Source organism: Miniopterus natalensis, chromosome 1 (genome assembly GCF_054644295.1).
Source record: "Miniopterus natalensis isolate mMinNat1 chromosome 1, mMinNat1.hap1, whole genome shotgun sequence".
In the NCBI taxonomy this organism is placed as follows: Eukaryota; Metazoa; Chordata; class Mammalia; order Chiroptera; family Miniopteridae; genus Miniopterus; species Miniopterus natalensis.
Genome location: NC_142081.1, coordinates 161,737,313 through 161,752,047, shown reverse-complemented (window position 1 = coordinate 161,752,047; position 14,735 = coordinate 161,737,313). Strand labels below are relative to the sequence as shown.

The following is a 14,735-nucleotide window of genomic DNA, read 5'->3' as shown; positions in this document are numbered from 1 at the left end:
GTGATGGTTGTGACTCTTGCCTTCAGTAAGAGTGATTGTTATGCCCTTGGATTGGGAGTATCTCTTCCCTTTAGTGGCGATAAGTTTACTATATCCAGCTATAGTGATAGAGTTTTTGGGTGTTATATTAATTCATGTAAATTGTTTATTCATTTGCTTAAATACTTTTTAAGTACCACTCTTTGGCCGGTGTTCAGCTAGGTGCTGGGAAAATACAATGAACAAGGCAGACACAGCCCCTACCTTCAGAGACCTACTGGTTTGACCTGTTTTTACCAAGGGCGAGAGTGATGTTCGTGATAAGCTGGTCTCCTGAGCAAAGTGGGAAGTGTGTGTAGAGAGTGGGTCACGCCTGAAGGGGGAGAATGAGAACAGAGACCATCTAGGAAGTGATCACATAGCAAGAGATTGGACTCGGCCAGGGAACGCTGAGTAGAGGAATCTGAGAAAGGGCAAGTTGGTTGGTTCATGTGACAGCTGGCTTAATACAGACATGTGGAGGAAAGTAGACTTTGCTGTTTCAGAGAACAGAACCAGGCTGGACCTTTTAAGGGATGAAAATACTGACTTGAGACTTCTGATGTTTTAGATAGGGATTTGAATGTAATGTTTATTTTCACGATTTGTGAATTTTCACAATTTTCCAAAAGGATCAGTGAACTGATCCAGGTCCAGGCTGGTGAAGCCCACTTGGCAAGAATATCGTTCCATCTCTTTTGTATGAGGTTGAAGGCTTTTCCTGTCAAGGTATCTTTGTTTAACAGCTTCTTGGGAGCTGCAGGGACCACCTCCCCAGAGCCAGAGAATTGTAAAGGTAAAGCAAGAGCCTCTATTTATGAAATTCCATAGTCAGGCTGGGAACGTATGAGGATGCACATTATTTCTAAGAAGTTCCATCTATTTAAATGAAAACCAGCTCTTTCTGAGCAGGCATGTGCTTTGGGTGATACATACAGTCTCTTGGTCCATCCAGTGCTGCTACTCACCTGAGGAATTTACCACATGTAAACATGAGCTTCGTTACAGTGAAATCGGTTGCCTCATTATGTGACAAGTTCCCTGTCATCCAGAGTATATAAGCAGATATTAAGAGACTGGCTCTGTCTGATGTTACAGGAGGAAAACTGATTGGGAAAGAACTTTGTTGTGATCTCCAGGTGTTTTTTAATTCTGTGATTCTATGAACCGCATCTATAATAACATACCGCACCTTCCAGTGTATCTACCCCGTGGGGCACTTAAACTTATTACCACCTGTATTGTATTCCTGCTCGAGATAAGCGTAACTGTGGGAACATTCCGGTGCACTGTCCTGGGCAAATTCCTGAAGCTCAAGTTATTACTGACCTGAGTTTTTCTCATTCTCTGCTTTTCCCCCCTTCATTTTGCTTTAGCAGAAAATAGATTTTCTGGAGAGTCTCTTTGCCCACTGATGGAAGCCGTCGCTAAACAGCATTCTTGGAGCCTTTTTTTTGGTGGTGGTTTGGGGCCTCATGTGCTTTACCATTTGCTCGTGTGCCATCATTTCACCCTCCGTCCATGACTGCAGTGAGCACAGAAAGGCACATATTGCCCTCAGAGCAGAGGGAGGGGTGCTAGAATGAAGGAGGCCACAGTCCCCTCAGAAGCAGTAGCGATCACCGTAAGAACTTTCTGTCCCCGCGATGGGACACACAGCAAAGGCATAGGTTTCTCAAGTGAATGTTCATTTGTGACCTCCGTGCCCAGTGAGACCCCTAGCACTTTTCCTGGGCGCTCTAACCCTGGCTGGCCTGAGGCCGCCGCACACCCTTCCGTGCGATGAGTGACAGCTCCGGTTAGGCCTCAGTCCCCGTTTCTCGATTCCGCCCAGATTATTGCAGCAGCCTCTCAGTTCTCTGAACTTGTCTCCTCAGGCTGGGAAATTACATGTGGTGGGATCCGACCATGGCCACTGGAGTTCAGTTTCCTGAGGAGCTTGAGCTAAGTGGGGATTGATGCATGTGGCTGCAGGGAAAGGGAAGGAGAAAAACACCAACGTTTATTGATCATCCGTGCAGGACCCTTGCTCATGTGTTTTCTTGCTTAATTCTTCAACAGTCCTGTAAAAGAGCTTCACTCCCATCCTACCATCTTTCCTTACTCCAACTTTGTCTTCTTTCCATGTATTTCTCCTATGGACCCATTAGGCTCATCTGAGAGAGGTGAGGTGTGCCCACCACCCTGTACGCCCAACCCAGCAGTCAGGAAAGCGATGGCTGTGGCAGTTGGTGTCCCGCAGGTGTGTGTCATGGAGTTAGAGAGCCTTACCCTTGGGATTAGATGACTAGAGGTGATTTTGGAGCAGGACAGTATCACCTTGGAACTGCAAGCATCTCAGTTCAGCTTGGGCTTTTCGTTAAGAGGGAAATGCTGGGCCCATCTTAATTCTGATCAGAATTCCCAGAGTAACCCTAGGATCACTTGAGGCCTCAGAGCTGTCACATCATTTGAAACCTAGAGGTCACTTTGGCTGATCTGTATAATAAACATCTCCAAGGGGGGAGAAAAGCGGGGTCTGGGTAAGTGTGCACCGGAAAGGAGCTGTGTCCTGCCTTCGCTCTTGCCCAGACTTACAGTTCGTAAATGTGGAGAGTCTTCAGGGCCACGTGGGGGATAGAGGCATTAGGGGCCCAGAGACGTTTGTGTCCTTTCCCCGAGGCTGCTCTCAGAGCTGTGGGTGACCTGTGACCACTGATTGCCCAATGTGTATAAGTAATTGGATGTGCGTCAGCAAGGCCGTGTGGAATTACTGCACAAGGAAGCCAATTTGAATGACTTTCTTCCAAATCACCGTGAGCCATGAATCAAGAGCAGTGAGGAGGGGCTGCATTTGTAACTGGAGGCCCAGAGAATGTGCCTCTCACTTTTAAAGTTTTTTATCTATGTCTGTATCTATACCCCGACTTATATCTAATACTTATAGACTATGTCTATGACATTGACATTCATATCTGTGTATTTATTTGGTTGCAGATGGGGGACTATGTTAAATGACTTGCTTTTCTGTACATGCTTTTTTTTTTTTCCTGCGTGTACTTTTCAGTTGTAAGGATTTTTATTGACTAAAGCTATCGGTGTAAATCTCTGATAATTCAGACAGAACCTTCAGGAAAAATTTCCCTTGCTGTGATTTAAAAAATGGAGTATGTTTGTTAAAACTACTTAAAAATTGATTTTAAACTCATTTAAATTTTTATCCCAATGTTTACATTAAAGTTTGATTTAATTAAATCTTCCAAGGTTGTCTGCTAGTCAATAATGTTTCAACTTAATCCCAGGTACTTAGAAATAATAAAAGTAGACTTAATTAACATTTATCAGATGATAACTAGACTTACGTATTATATTTTTATTAAAGTATTATGTGCAAATTGTTATGAAATTGAAGAGCACAGAAGGACTTCAGATGAAAAACAAATCCTTTGCCTCATCTTCCGTGTTCTCGGGCCTGCCTTGTAACAGACACTTTTAATTCTTTAAATTGTTTCTATTTAAAATTTTTTTATGAATCTCTTCGTATCGCTATGTAATTAGCTTATCTTGCTATTTCTGGCTTATCAATCTTAGATATTGTCTGTTGATTTTTTTTTTGCTTGAAAACATTTGACCTGTTTTGTGGAACCATGTTTCTTTCCTCCCAATATCTTTGTATCTTACTCTTAGTTCCATTCTTAATTACATTTGTAATTTTATGTAATAAACCTGCACTTTTATTATTTGTTTGTTTGTTTGTTTGTGGCAAGTATTGGTGGGATTTTTTGACTTCTTGCTTGAAGAAAGGGACCTTAGCTTCCCTCCCCTGCCTTGCCCCCTCTTCTTCCTGCTTTCCCCCAGGCTCCTGTCATAGGTACTTCTATTTATTGTCAGTATTGGTTAGATTTACCTTCTTGTCTCTGTAGATACAATCTGTGCTTTTTCTATCAGTTGATTCTAAAGTCAGAAATCTTTAATAGCATTTATATTATTGTGACTGTCTGAACATAGTTTACTCTAAAGCTATATAATGGGCTATAATTACACTCTCTAGTGTATATTTTTTTAACCTGGACTTTTAAATTACGTTTTTTAGAATCACCTGACGTTACTGAGTTCCTAAACATTTTCAGTATCTCGAGGATATTAATAAACCTTATAGGTACCCCCTTCTTGCAGATCCATCCCTCCTGGTGTACTCTGCTCCCCTGCACCACCCTCCTGCTGCATAAGACAGCTCGGCCCTCCAGGCCTGCTGCCCAGCTGCTGTTCTCGCAGTTATTTTCATTGCTCTGCTGAGGTCGAGACCATGTGCCTCTTTTTCTTAGTCTGTTCCTTCGTTTTGGTAAATCACACTTCAAGTAACTTTGTAGGAAAGGGCATATAAAAGTTGATGTGTTTTTGTGTATGTGTGCGTGTATGTGTGTTTCAGTCCCCTAAAAGTTTCATTTTTTTTTTCACATTTATTGTCTGAGTGAGTGCAGGATTATAGGTTGAAAATGGTTTTTCTTCCAGTGGAGCTTCTTTGGAGTTTTGCAGGGAGGATCTCTTTTTGACAACAAGCCTCTCTGCACATCTTTTACACTGCAACGTCTGCACACAGCCAAGTGTTTTCTGCCAGAAAGCTTTTGAAGTCTCTCCTTTCTGTTGGTCTCCTACCAATTTTTAAAATTGATATGGTTTTATATACTTTTGTTTTCAGTATTTTTTTTTTTTTTACTCTGTCATTTTAAAAGGCTCTGGGATAGGATAGGGATAATCTCATTTGCTAAGTCACAAATATACTACGTTGAATTAGTAGCCTTCATAAATTATTTTAAATTTAGTCACTTCACCAATTCAGCAAATTTCTCCATTAATCTGAATTAGCAAAATTTTACTGTATCTTGGATCTGGTGTCTACATAAGAGAATAGGCCCCCTAATGGAATCAGACATGGCTGCATGTGCTTGGGGTGAGGTGGCTGCAGGAACTTATTGAAATCCCCCCTTCACTTGGCTTAGGGGCATTTAGTAAAATGACTTTGCGTCAGTGCTTGTTTGGAAATAAGGCAGTGAGATGTTCGTTTACTTCTTTCCCAAGCTGCCATTGGTCTTTCCCACTTATCCTTTTGCTAGCGAGCACAGGCTTGGTGATGATTTTTTTTATTTTTGTGAGATGAGGTCACCGATTATATACTTCCAACTGTATTTTTGGACAGAATAACTTTTTTTTAATCTTCAGCTGAGGATATGTTTTTATTGATTTGAGAGAGGAAGGGAGAGAGAGAGAAACGTTCATGTGAGAGAGAAACATTCATTGGTTGCCTCCTGTATACTCCCTGACTGGGGATCGAACCTGCAACCTTTTTTGGTGGATGGGGAGATGCTCCAGCCAACCGAGCTGCCCAGCTAGGGCTGGACAGAATAACTTTTTGTTCATAGTTGTGTGTGTGTGTGTGTGACACAGAGAAAGAACTAGTATAAGATCGTGAATACTATATGTAATCACAAGCATCACAGATTCCTTGAAGTACTTTATGGGACTTTCCTGTTTCATAAGTTTTCCAGTTCTTGTTTGTCTCTGAATGTTTCTTAAGCAGTGTAGGGATGTTTTTAGAATGTATTTTTTATGTGTCTGTATGCAGGAGAACGAAATGCTTTTTAAAATAAAAACTATTTTAGAGTATAATAGAAATTAAATATCCAGGGTAATATTCTTAAAATAAGAGTCTCCATGGTTAGAGCATTTTGCTTTTGCTGATTGAAATTTTAAAAGAATTAGAAGAGATGAAGCTTGTGTACTTGACATTGACATCGAATCTCAGGGAAAGCCCACAGAGTCGTCAGAAAGCTCCAGAACAGGAGAGACCAGGATCAAGGTAGTTGGGCTTGGAAAGACTATTAAGGGGCACGTAGGCGGCTGGCGTCTCAAAAGGATAGAGAATGGTCTTTAAAGGGAAAGAATAGTCTCGGTGAGGATACTTCTCCGCATAGGTGTTCCTTACCTTGTGGTTGGGCCTCTGCACACTTCTAGTTCTCTCTGGAAGGATGTCCCCTCAGTGACCTTTGTCCCATACGCTAGGGATGACCTTAGCGTTTGGCTAGAACTTGACTCACATACTTTGATAGTTATCTGGATCTTTTCACGTCTTCTTCCTTCCTTTAATTTGGTTCACTTTCCAGACCAATCACATTATTTGAATTATTTTGGTTCCCCTGGATTTCTCTACCCAAGGCCCTCCTTTCCTTCCAGGGAAGCACCGACACCCTCCCTTATGTCTCCTCGCATTCTCACCTCCCGATTCTTCCTCTGCAGGTATTTTCCTCTCCCCTTGATTGTCTCTTACCTCTGCTCACCTCCCGATTCTTCCTCTGCAGGTATTTTCCTCTGCCCTTGACTGTCTCTTACCTCGTTCCCCTGCTGACTGACAGGCTTGAAGCTACTTCGGCAGGGTCTTTTCGACCTGTTAGTTCTGGGCCAGCTACAAGCCCGTTCCTTGTTTACGCTGAGGCCTTCCTGTTGCGAAGGCTCTTGGAGCATGCAGGCAGTGTCTCCCTCCATAGGAAGTGGACCTTGAACAGCAGTGCTCAGAGCAGTAACTGGAAGTGGAGGTAGAATGGTGCCCAGTTGTTATCATTCATTCACTCACAAATACTTGGTAAGGCCACGAGTGCCAAGCTCAGAGCCTGTAACCGTGAACGAGATAAACCAATGGCCTTGGCTCTGGACCCTTGGGGTTTACATTATATTAAATCATAAACAGCAAAAATTCTCTAAACAGAACATAATTGCAATTGAAATAAGCGAAAATATTCAAACTGACTTTCTCTTAGTTATGAAATTCCTTCAGAGAGCTCCTTCTGATGCTATTTTTAACTTCCCTTATATTCTAACATTTGCATTTTAAATGTTTCTGTGTTTTATTTGGAGGTGGGGAATGAGAATGGGTTGGAGTTTTTAGTGACATGCTTATTTTATTATTATTTTTGGTGGGGAGAGCCCTCGAAATTCTGTTGCCATGGAAGACTCGGAAACTGGTCTGACAAAATCCAAGCTTATCTGTTAGCCGTTCCTTCTAGGCTTCCTCAGTCAAACTCACTGTGATTAATTCTCCTGTCTCATTATATTCCTGATTAGTGGTTGGAATGGGAAAAATTGCAGTTGGAGTAGCCCGAAATGTGGAAAAGCAGCATGGAAATAATGAAGAATTGGCTGTGAGGTCATTGCGGGATTTTACAAACACCTGGCTACAACTGAATTAGCACCTTCAGAAGCATGTGGCATTACTGCTTTTATAATTACATAGCTGTTGCTTTTAGCATCCTCTCTTCTTTGTTACAGACCCGAGGTTTGGGGTTACTGTTTAATCTTTAAGTGCCAAACAGACCAGCTGAGTTGACTACCCACCCCTTCATTTTTATCTTTATGAAAATGAAAAGAAAAAAAAAGGAAATGTAAATTTCGTTTTGGGGAGCAGCTAAAATGGGAAACGAAGAACGTTTCTACCTTAAACATTTTTAGTAATATTATATTACACATAATTGGCATGGAAGTAGAATATATTCTTTGTAGTTATACCTTAAATTTTATGTTCATTAGAAGTGATGAAGCTTATGTGTTGATTTATGTAAATAAATCTTTTTCTCAGAGGCAGTGGGATTGATATTAAGAGATCCAGATATAAATTACGTTTTTACCACTCTCTGTGTGACCATAAATTTTACCTCCCTGAAGTTCATGTTGTTTATGTTAAAGTGGTAATAATAATACTAATCTCAGAGTGTTTATATGAGGATTAAGATAACGGAAGTTAAGGAACCCAGTACTCGAAGAGATTAGTTGACCCTCAATCTTAGACATAGACTTGTTCTAGTAGGTTTGTTATAACTACAAGGTGGGGGGCAGGGGGTGGGGTGAGGGTGGGGGGACTATCAGTGAGTCAGTGGGGGATGAACCCATTAGCAGGCATTATTCTGAAATTACATTTATTATCCGTTTTGTGGTCCCAAGTAGTTCAAATCATACCCATGGCTCTGAACTTCCTGACATTAATGCCCAGATTCATTTAAATGTCCATTACGTATAACTTACCTTAGTTATTTTTATGCTAAAAATATTATTTAATTAGTAGTAAGAGTAAAAACCCAGCTTATTTCATAGCGCATGTGACCTTTGTTTTAGCTTGTCCCTAGTTCTCCATTGGCTCGTTATAAAGGCATGAGGGGTACATGTAGGAGTATACGTGTCGTTTCATTACATACGTATTTACATTTTTATCTCGTGTACACGTTTAAACATCACCCTCTTCCTGTGCTTGCACATCCCCCTCAGCCCTTTTTATTTTATCTAACAGACATAATTGCAGAGGACCTTATGAATTTCTACACGTGTGCTAAAGAATAAAAATGATTTTCAAACTTAGTACAGAATGCAATTAACTTTTATAGAAGACAGTATGTACCTGCCAAGTGGGTACTTTGAAAATGAAATTGTTTTTGATTGTGTGAAACTGCTTGAAAATGTGATTCTCCAAAGCTTTCTTTTTCTTATGGCAAGAAAACAGGGATATGCGAATTCATTATAATTATGCACACGAGCCCAGTCCTTCCTTTTCTTCTCTTCTAAAACCAAAGCTTAAAAAAACCGAAGTTTCTTTGGCCCAAGAGCCGTTGTAAGACATCTGTATGCCCTGGGTTTTAGTGGGAAGGGCCTGCTAGTGGCCGCTCCGAGTAGAGGAGTCACCACCGTCACCAGAGGTAGCAGGCGTTAGGGTATCCCTGTCACACACCTTTCTTGTGCAAGGCGACACTTCCCCCTGCCACCCCCGCTGCTCAGGCTTGCGGTATAATGAGTTTACATTATGGGCTAAAACTCTAAAAAGAAAGCGCTGGTTTATTCTGACAACGTGTCTGTTTGAATGTCAGGGGCAAAATAGCCACAACAGAGCGTTGTTGTCAGGGGCTGTTGCATAGCAGCTGCTGGGTTTGCGAAAATGCCACCACAGATTCCTGATTCCCACGTATAGTCTGGTTTGTCATCTCTTTCGACTCTTGTCCTTGCCTTTTGGAATTGGGTGGTATGTTTCTGGAAAAGGCTGATTAAACAGGGAGTTTCCAAAGCAAAGTATTTGATAGTGTAGGTGAGGATTTAGAGGGAAAGCCAAGTATGCTCATTTTTGTCAGCTCACGTGGCAGGGATGCTAATTTAATGATCTGCTTGAGATGTGAGAGCTTGGAGCAGTAGCTTGCAGGAGAGCAAGGTCATCAGAACTGGCACTCTGGCTACTCCAGTGTATAGAAACACCTTTCAACTCAGGTTCTGACTGAGACACCCCCAATTAAGATAACTGGTTTATTCTGAGCCGTACTTCTGAAAGTTGAGCACGTTCCAGAGTCACCTACAAGGTTTGCTGGCACCCGCATTGCTAAGCCCCATGCCCAGGGTTGCGATAGGGTTGGTCTGGGGTGAGTCCCAGGAGTTTGCATTCCTCACAAGTTCTCATGCGATGCTGATGCTGTTGGTCTGGGGGCCACACTTTGGGAACCACTGCCCTGGGAAGCATTTGTCCCTGGTTCCAGGTGTTAGGGTGTAGGGCTGAGGAGTTTGCTGGGGAGGGAGGTGGGAAAAGATGGAAGAATGCTGATCATCTCGCTTAGGGTTTACCTAGGAGTGTTGGCTTAAGAATTCTTCCAGTGTATTACAAAGCTAGGGGATATTACTAATATTACTTTTACATACTGCTTTTATTAACATTACTTTTATTATGGAGAGAAGGTAAGGTTAGGAGGAATTTGATTATTTCCTGACACTGGCCCCCTGCCCCCCATCTGGTTCCTGCCTCTTGCTTGGACCTGTGCCCCCTTCGCCCTCCCTAGAATACAGATATGGATGGTCATACTGTAACTGTCTTTCAGCACTGAGAGCAACAGGGAGCCGGTGTGTGAGGCTTCTCGGAAAAGTTGTGACATTGGTCAAGATTACCATGACAATGGAAACCTTATCCTTTGGGCTTTTACTTATTCAGATTTTGCAGCCGTCAGGATGGTTCTTGGGTTGAAATGTACCTTTGCAGTATTTCCAAAGCAGATCAGCGAGTGAGTCCAGGATATTGCCCAGGAAATTTAAATTACTTAATGAAAGACTGCTTTCAATTTATTCCAGTACTTCCACGTAATATGATTGCTTTATAATTAGAAATTAATCTTATCTAATTATTTACCTAAGCTGCTTTTAACTTACGATTAGTATAACTAAGGCTTCATTGCCTTAGGAATATGAAGTTTAGATTTCTTTACTTACTCAGGTAGAATTTTCACCCATTTAATTCAAATGACTGGTTTTGTTTTTTAATGTGAAACACAAAATTATATCTACTCCGTGTTGCCTGTTAGTTTCAAGCCCAGCATTTATTTTGGGGCATTTATGTATATACCTGGTACCGTTTGTATTCAGTGGACAAAAGAAAATGTGGCCTTCAAAGAAGTTCTTTTAATATTGTTCTTAAAGCATTTTTTCAGATGTTGCTTTTCTTTGAAAAATGCTCTGTGGTCAGATTTTCCTAGAATAAAATATCCCACCAGGTAAAGGCTTTAAGAGACCTAGGACATGCTTACTCAATGAAATGCAACGGAGCAGAAAGTATCTGGTCTGCCAGCCCAAGAAAATTATGATTTTCCTGATCTAATAGTTAAAGACAATTATATAATTTAAAGAGTTGCTGTTACATAAACGTTAAATTATTAGGAGTAGATTGTCATCTTTTGTAAAATTCTGTGTTGAAGTTTTGATCTGAAGGGATTAAAGTCTGTTAATAAAGAATTGCTTGGAAGCAAATATGAAGCTGTGTTGGAACTTCTGTGCTTTTTTCCCAACCCTTGTCCTCTTGGTGTGAAGACCAGCCTGAGTCAGACCATTGAGGATTAAGGATGAATGCATTACTCAGCATCCTGCAGGGGTTGGGTCAAGCACCCTGGCTCCGAAAAGTTACTCTTTTGCTTGGTAAGCATAGACATTTCAGGTCAACTGCAGAATGAAAATTCAGTATTCTGTTGATTAGCACAATCTACTTGAAAACGGTCTCTCACTCTTCCAGATGTCCTTCCTCTCTGTTCTTGTAGAACAGTGTCTAAAGTCATTGACTGGATTGCCAGTGGATTTTACCTACAGCAGCTATGTTGCCAGAGACCTTCGTTCCCCTGAAACATTGCTGATGAAACCATCCCTTGACTTGAATAAGTTAAGGGGGAAGAAGGGATACGCTCATTTTAGCCTTGCAAGTGGGAATGTAGGAAGTAAGGGGAACCTGTGATGACACTATTTTGAGGCCGAGAATGGGAATTCTGGATCAGATGCTCACTAAGGAGAAATATCCTTGATTAAAGTGTTAGCTAGAGAAGGGAACACAGATGGCTTCTTGGGTTGATTGGAACGAAAGGCGTCCGAGGAAGGACTGCAGAGGCCTGGGAGGAGGACGGCTAGGCCTGTGTCCTGGGGCCTGTCTCGCAGGGAGAGGAAAAGGAAAGGGCACTGGGCAGATTAGGATGCGTATAAAAGGGCTGTGACAAAAACCAAACCGAACCAGGGGTGCATTTCCTTTTAGGCTAATTGGTTTTGATGTTTCTTTCAAAGTTTAACTGATCTTCAAATAGAGACTGGCAGTAAGGCTTGAACAAGTTATTGGGGATGTTTCATACTTTCCGTATCACCATGTTTGTGCTCTACCCTGGACGTGGCTAAAGCGTCATCACCATGCCCATCGCCATCGACTAGTGTTGATGAAATGCAAACCAGAGTCTCTGAGATTGTGAAAAGAAGTCTTTACGATTTCCTCTTGCTTTTCCAGGTAGCCCAGCCATGACCCACAGGAATCTGACTTCGGCCAGCCTGAACGACATTTCTGATAAACCGGAGAAGGACCAGGTAAGCAAAGAATTCTTGCTTCTTTGAAATGTAAGGCTCACTGTATGTCTAGAAGATGCTGGGAAAAGATCAGAAAGAACCAGTATGTGTAGATGGGTTTTCTGCACTTTTTCCGAGATAAGAGGAGGCAGCGTGCGAAGGGATTTGGCGTTCAGAACACGAGAATCGGCGTCTTGACTGCAGCCTTCACAGATGTGTTCTCTCGGGCAGTTTAATCTTGTAACTATATTTGTATCGGCTTAAAATAGTAAAATAATCCCTACCTCAGGGTTATTGAGAGGACTAAGTAAGATACTTCTATGAAAAAGTGCATTGATAAAAACGAACTAAAAAATTCTGGCAATTGTTTACTCGCGGGTATACTTTTGGGAAAGGTGATGTAGTTTTATTAGCTATAGGTTTGTCTATTAAAACATATAGGTAGTCTGTTTGAAATGTAGAGCAATTAGGGTTTGAATCTCAATTTTCTTTCTTTAAAAAAAAAAAAATACGGTAGAAACCAAGCCATTTTCCCAGTTGGGAGAATATCTGGGTAGATAATAGAAAATGGTGAGTGGGTATAATTTTGCATTTTACTTTAAAAACCAAAATCAATTGTTTGGACTAAATGGGTGAAAATTCTACCTGAATAAATTAATCTGAGTTATTTATTTCTAAGGCACTGAAGCCTTCTTTATGCTGATGCTCCTTTTTACCTGGCAACACTTGTGAAAAGCACAGGAAAGAGGAAATTAATGGTCTTTCTTGTGAAGTCGCTTTTGGAGTCTTCCTCCCTTCTCCTCACCAGCATCACCCTAATAGGGCCATTATCATCTCAGACTGGGCCGCTAGAAAAGCCTTTGGAGCTCATGCCTCGTCTCTGTTTTCTTGCAATTTAATGTTCTTGGTAAAATATTGCCCTTGCATTTCTGCCTTGGATTAAAAGCTTATAATGGGGGGAGGAGGGTGAATAAAAACTTTTTAAAAGTAAAAAAAATTAAAAAGCTTATAATGACTTTCTCTCAAGTGAAGTTCCGAATTGCCTATATGACTTTTAAGATGCTCTGAAATCTGACGTTATCCTTTTCATCTTAATTTATTTTTGTTCCTTAGAAGAGGGACTCTCTGCTTTGGCCAGGCCTAATTTCCTCCCCTCTTTACGTTGAGATTAATTCTTGACACCTAGATCTACTCCCCCTTCAAATGCTGATGTGGATAGCTCCACTCCACTCCCTTTGCCTGCCTCTTGAAATGATGGGGAGGAGATCATTAAATATGGGTTGCATTGGTAGATACATACCAGTAGCAGAAAAGGGAAACTCAGCCCACTAGGACTTGTTGAGAATTTCCCTCAACACTATTTTGCACATCTCTGTTCCATTCAGTATTTTTCAAGCAACATATAAAAAAAATAATACTTAACATTTTTAAGCATTTATTATTGGCTAGGCGCTGAGCTAAGAATTTATGCATGTCCATTACATGATGTTGGTACTATTTTATAAGTGAGAAAATTTAGGCTTAAAAAGATTAAATAAATGTTCTAAATAGTAATTTTGACTGTAGAATCAATAGGAATGCTCAGAAAAGACCACTTAAGGAATGCCCCCTAGAAAAGTACTTGGCTAACTATGGGCTTCAGGGGCTCAATAGCCATGGTTTACATTATAGACTTTCAGGGGTCATTAAATTGAAATAAAAAATAAAAAATATAGGGAACCAGCATAGAGCCACAAGTTTTACATGTGATTATATGTGATTTCTTCTTACAAGTGTGTCAAATATGAATTCAATAGCACCCACTTGCTCTGGCTCTTGATTGTCACTTATACTGTATGGCAATAGAAGTGGAGAAACCCTAAAGCTATTTCTGATTCCCTGGGGAAACTGAGAGGAACATAGCAGACTAGCTACGTGATTGTGATCCAGATATGAGATGGTGATTGATAAAAATAGTGGGACCTTCATTCATTCATTCTTTGACTAATATTGCTTGAACAGTTATGCTATGCCAGCTTCTGTGTAAGGTATCAAGCAACACTCTAATTATGAGGTTTGCTGGAGTCTGTATTCTGGATAAGGCAGAGTTAGGATTATCTGGTTGACAGACTCTTTGAGGAAGGCTTTTTTAAAAATTAGGGACAGTTCTTCTCTGGCCAGGAATCTGTCAATAAGCAGCTGATAAATGCTGAGAGAAATTTCTTACCTTCTTGTCTCTCTTCATATCTGGGCATATGCAGAAATGGCTTCAGATGTGTCTCACACAAGATTCTGTGTTAGAAGAAATAGGCTGGACATTATGATTCTGGGGTGTTGATTTTCCTACAAAACCTGTGCGATGTCCTTGAAACCAGAATCTTTGTTGTTGCCTATCACCAGCATCTCATATTTATCAAGATCCATGGTAAGATGAAACTCAGGGAGATTTAATTCAGGAGTTTTGTTCTTTTTGTTTGCAAAGCCCGAAAATGAAGTTGATGGGTATGTCATTATAAGAGCAACTATCCATCTTCGTTTATCTAATGTAATCACCATGGTTAATGCAGTGAGCTCATCACCCCCCTAAAGAGGAAGAAGCTCCATTCTTTGCTTCCCAGGGAAGTGAAGAGAAGCTTTGTAACTGGCCACGATCTCTTCTACAACCCAAGGTAGACTAGGAACTCAGACTAATAGTTCCAGTGTCTATTCCGACTATTTTAGTGACTTCAAATACAAAGGGTGCTAAGAGGAGAATGGGCTTGCAAAGAAGACCAAGCTATGGCAAAAAAAATAACAACACAATAAACCTGGGCTTTTATTTTTTTAACCTGCTTTTTTTCCTCTGTTTGGGTAGGCAAAAAAAGGTTGCCAGGCTCAAATTT

The 14,735-nt window shown here is 41.0% G+C and overlaps 1 protein-coding gene across 1 annotated transcript in view; it reads left to right on the top strand.

The window, feature by feature from the left end:
* Positions 1–14,735, top strand: part of SLC4A4 (solute carrier family 4 member 4) — a 249,657-nt gene that overhangs the window by 111,313 nt on the left and 123,609 nt on the right. The window contains exon 6 of the mRNA XM_016207089.2: positions 11,819–11,895. Coding sequence (XP_016062575.1) covers positions 11,819–11,895 — 77 coding nt within the window. The remainder of the gene's footprint in view (positions 1–11,818; positions 11,896–14,735) is intronic.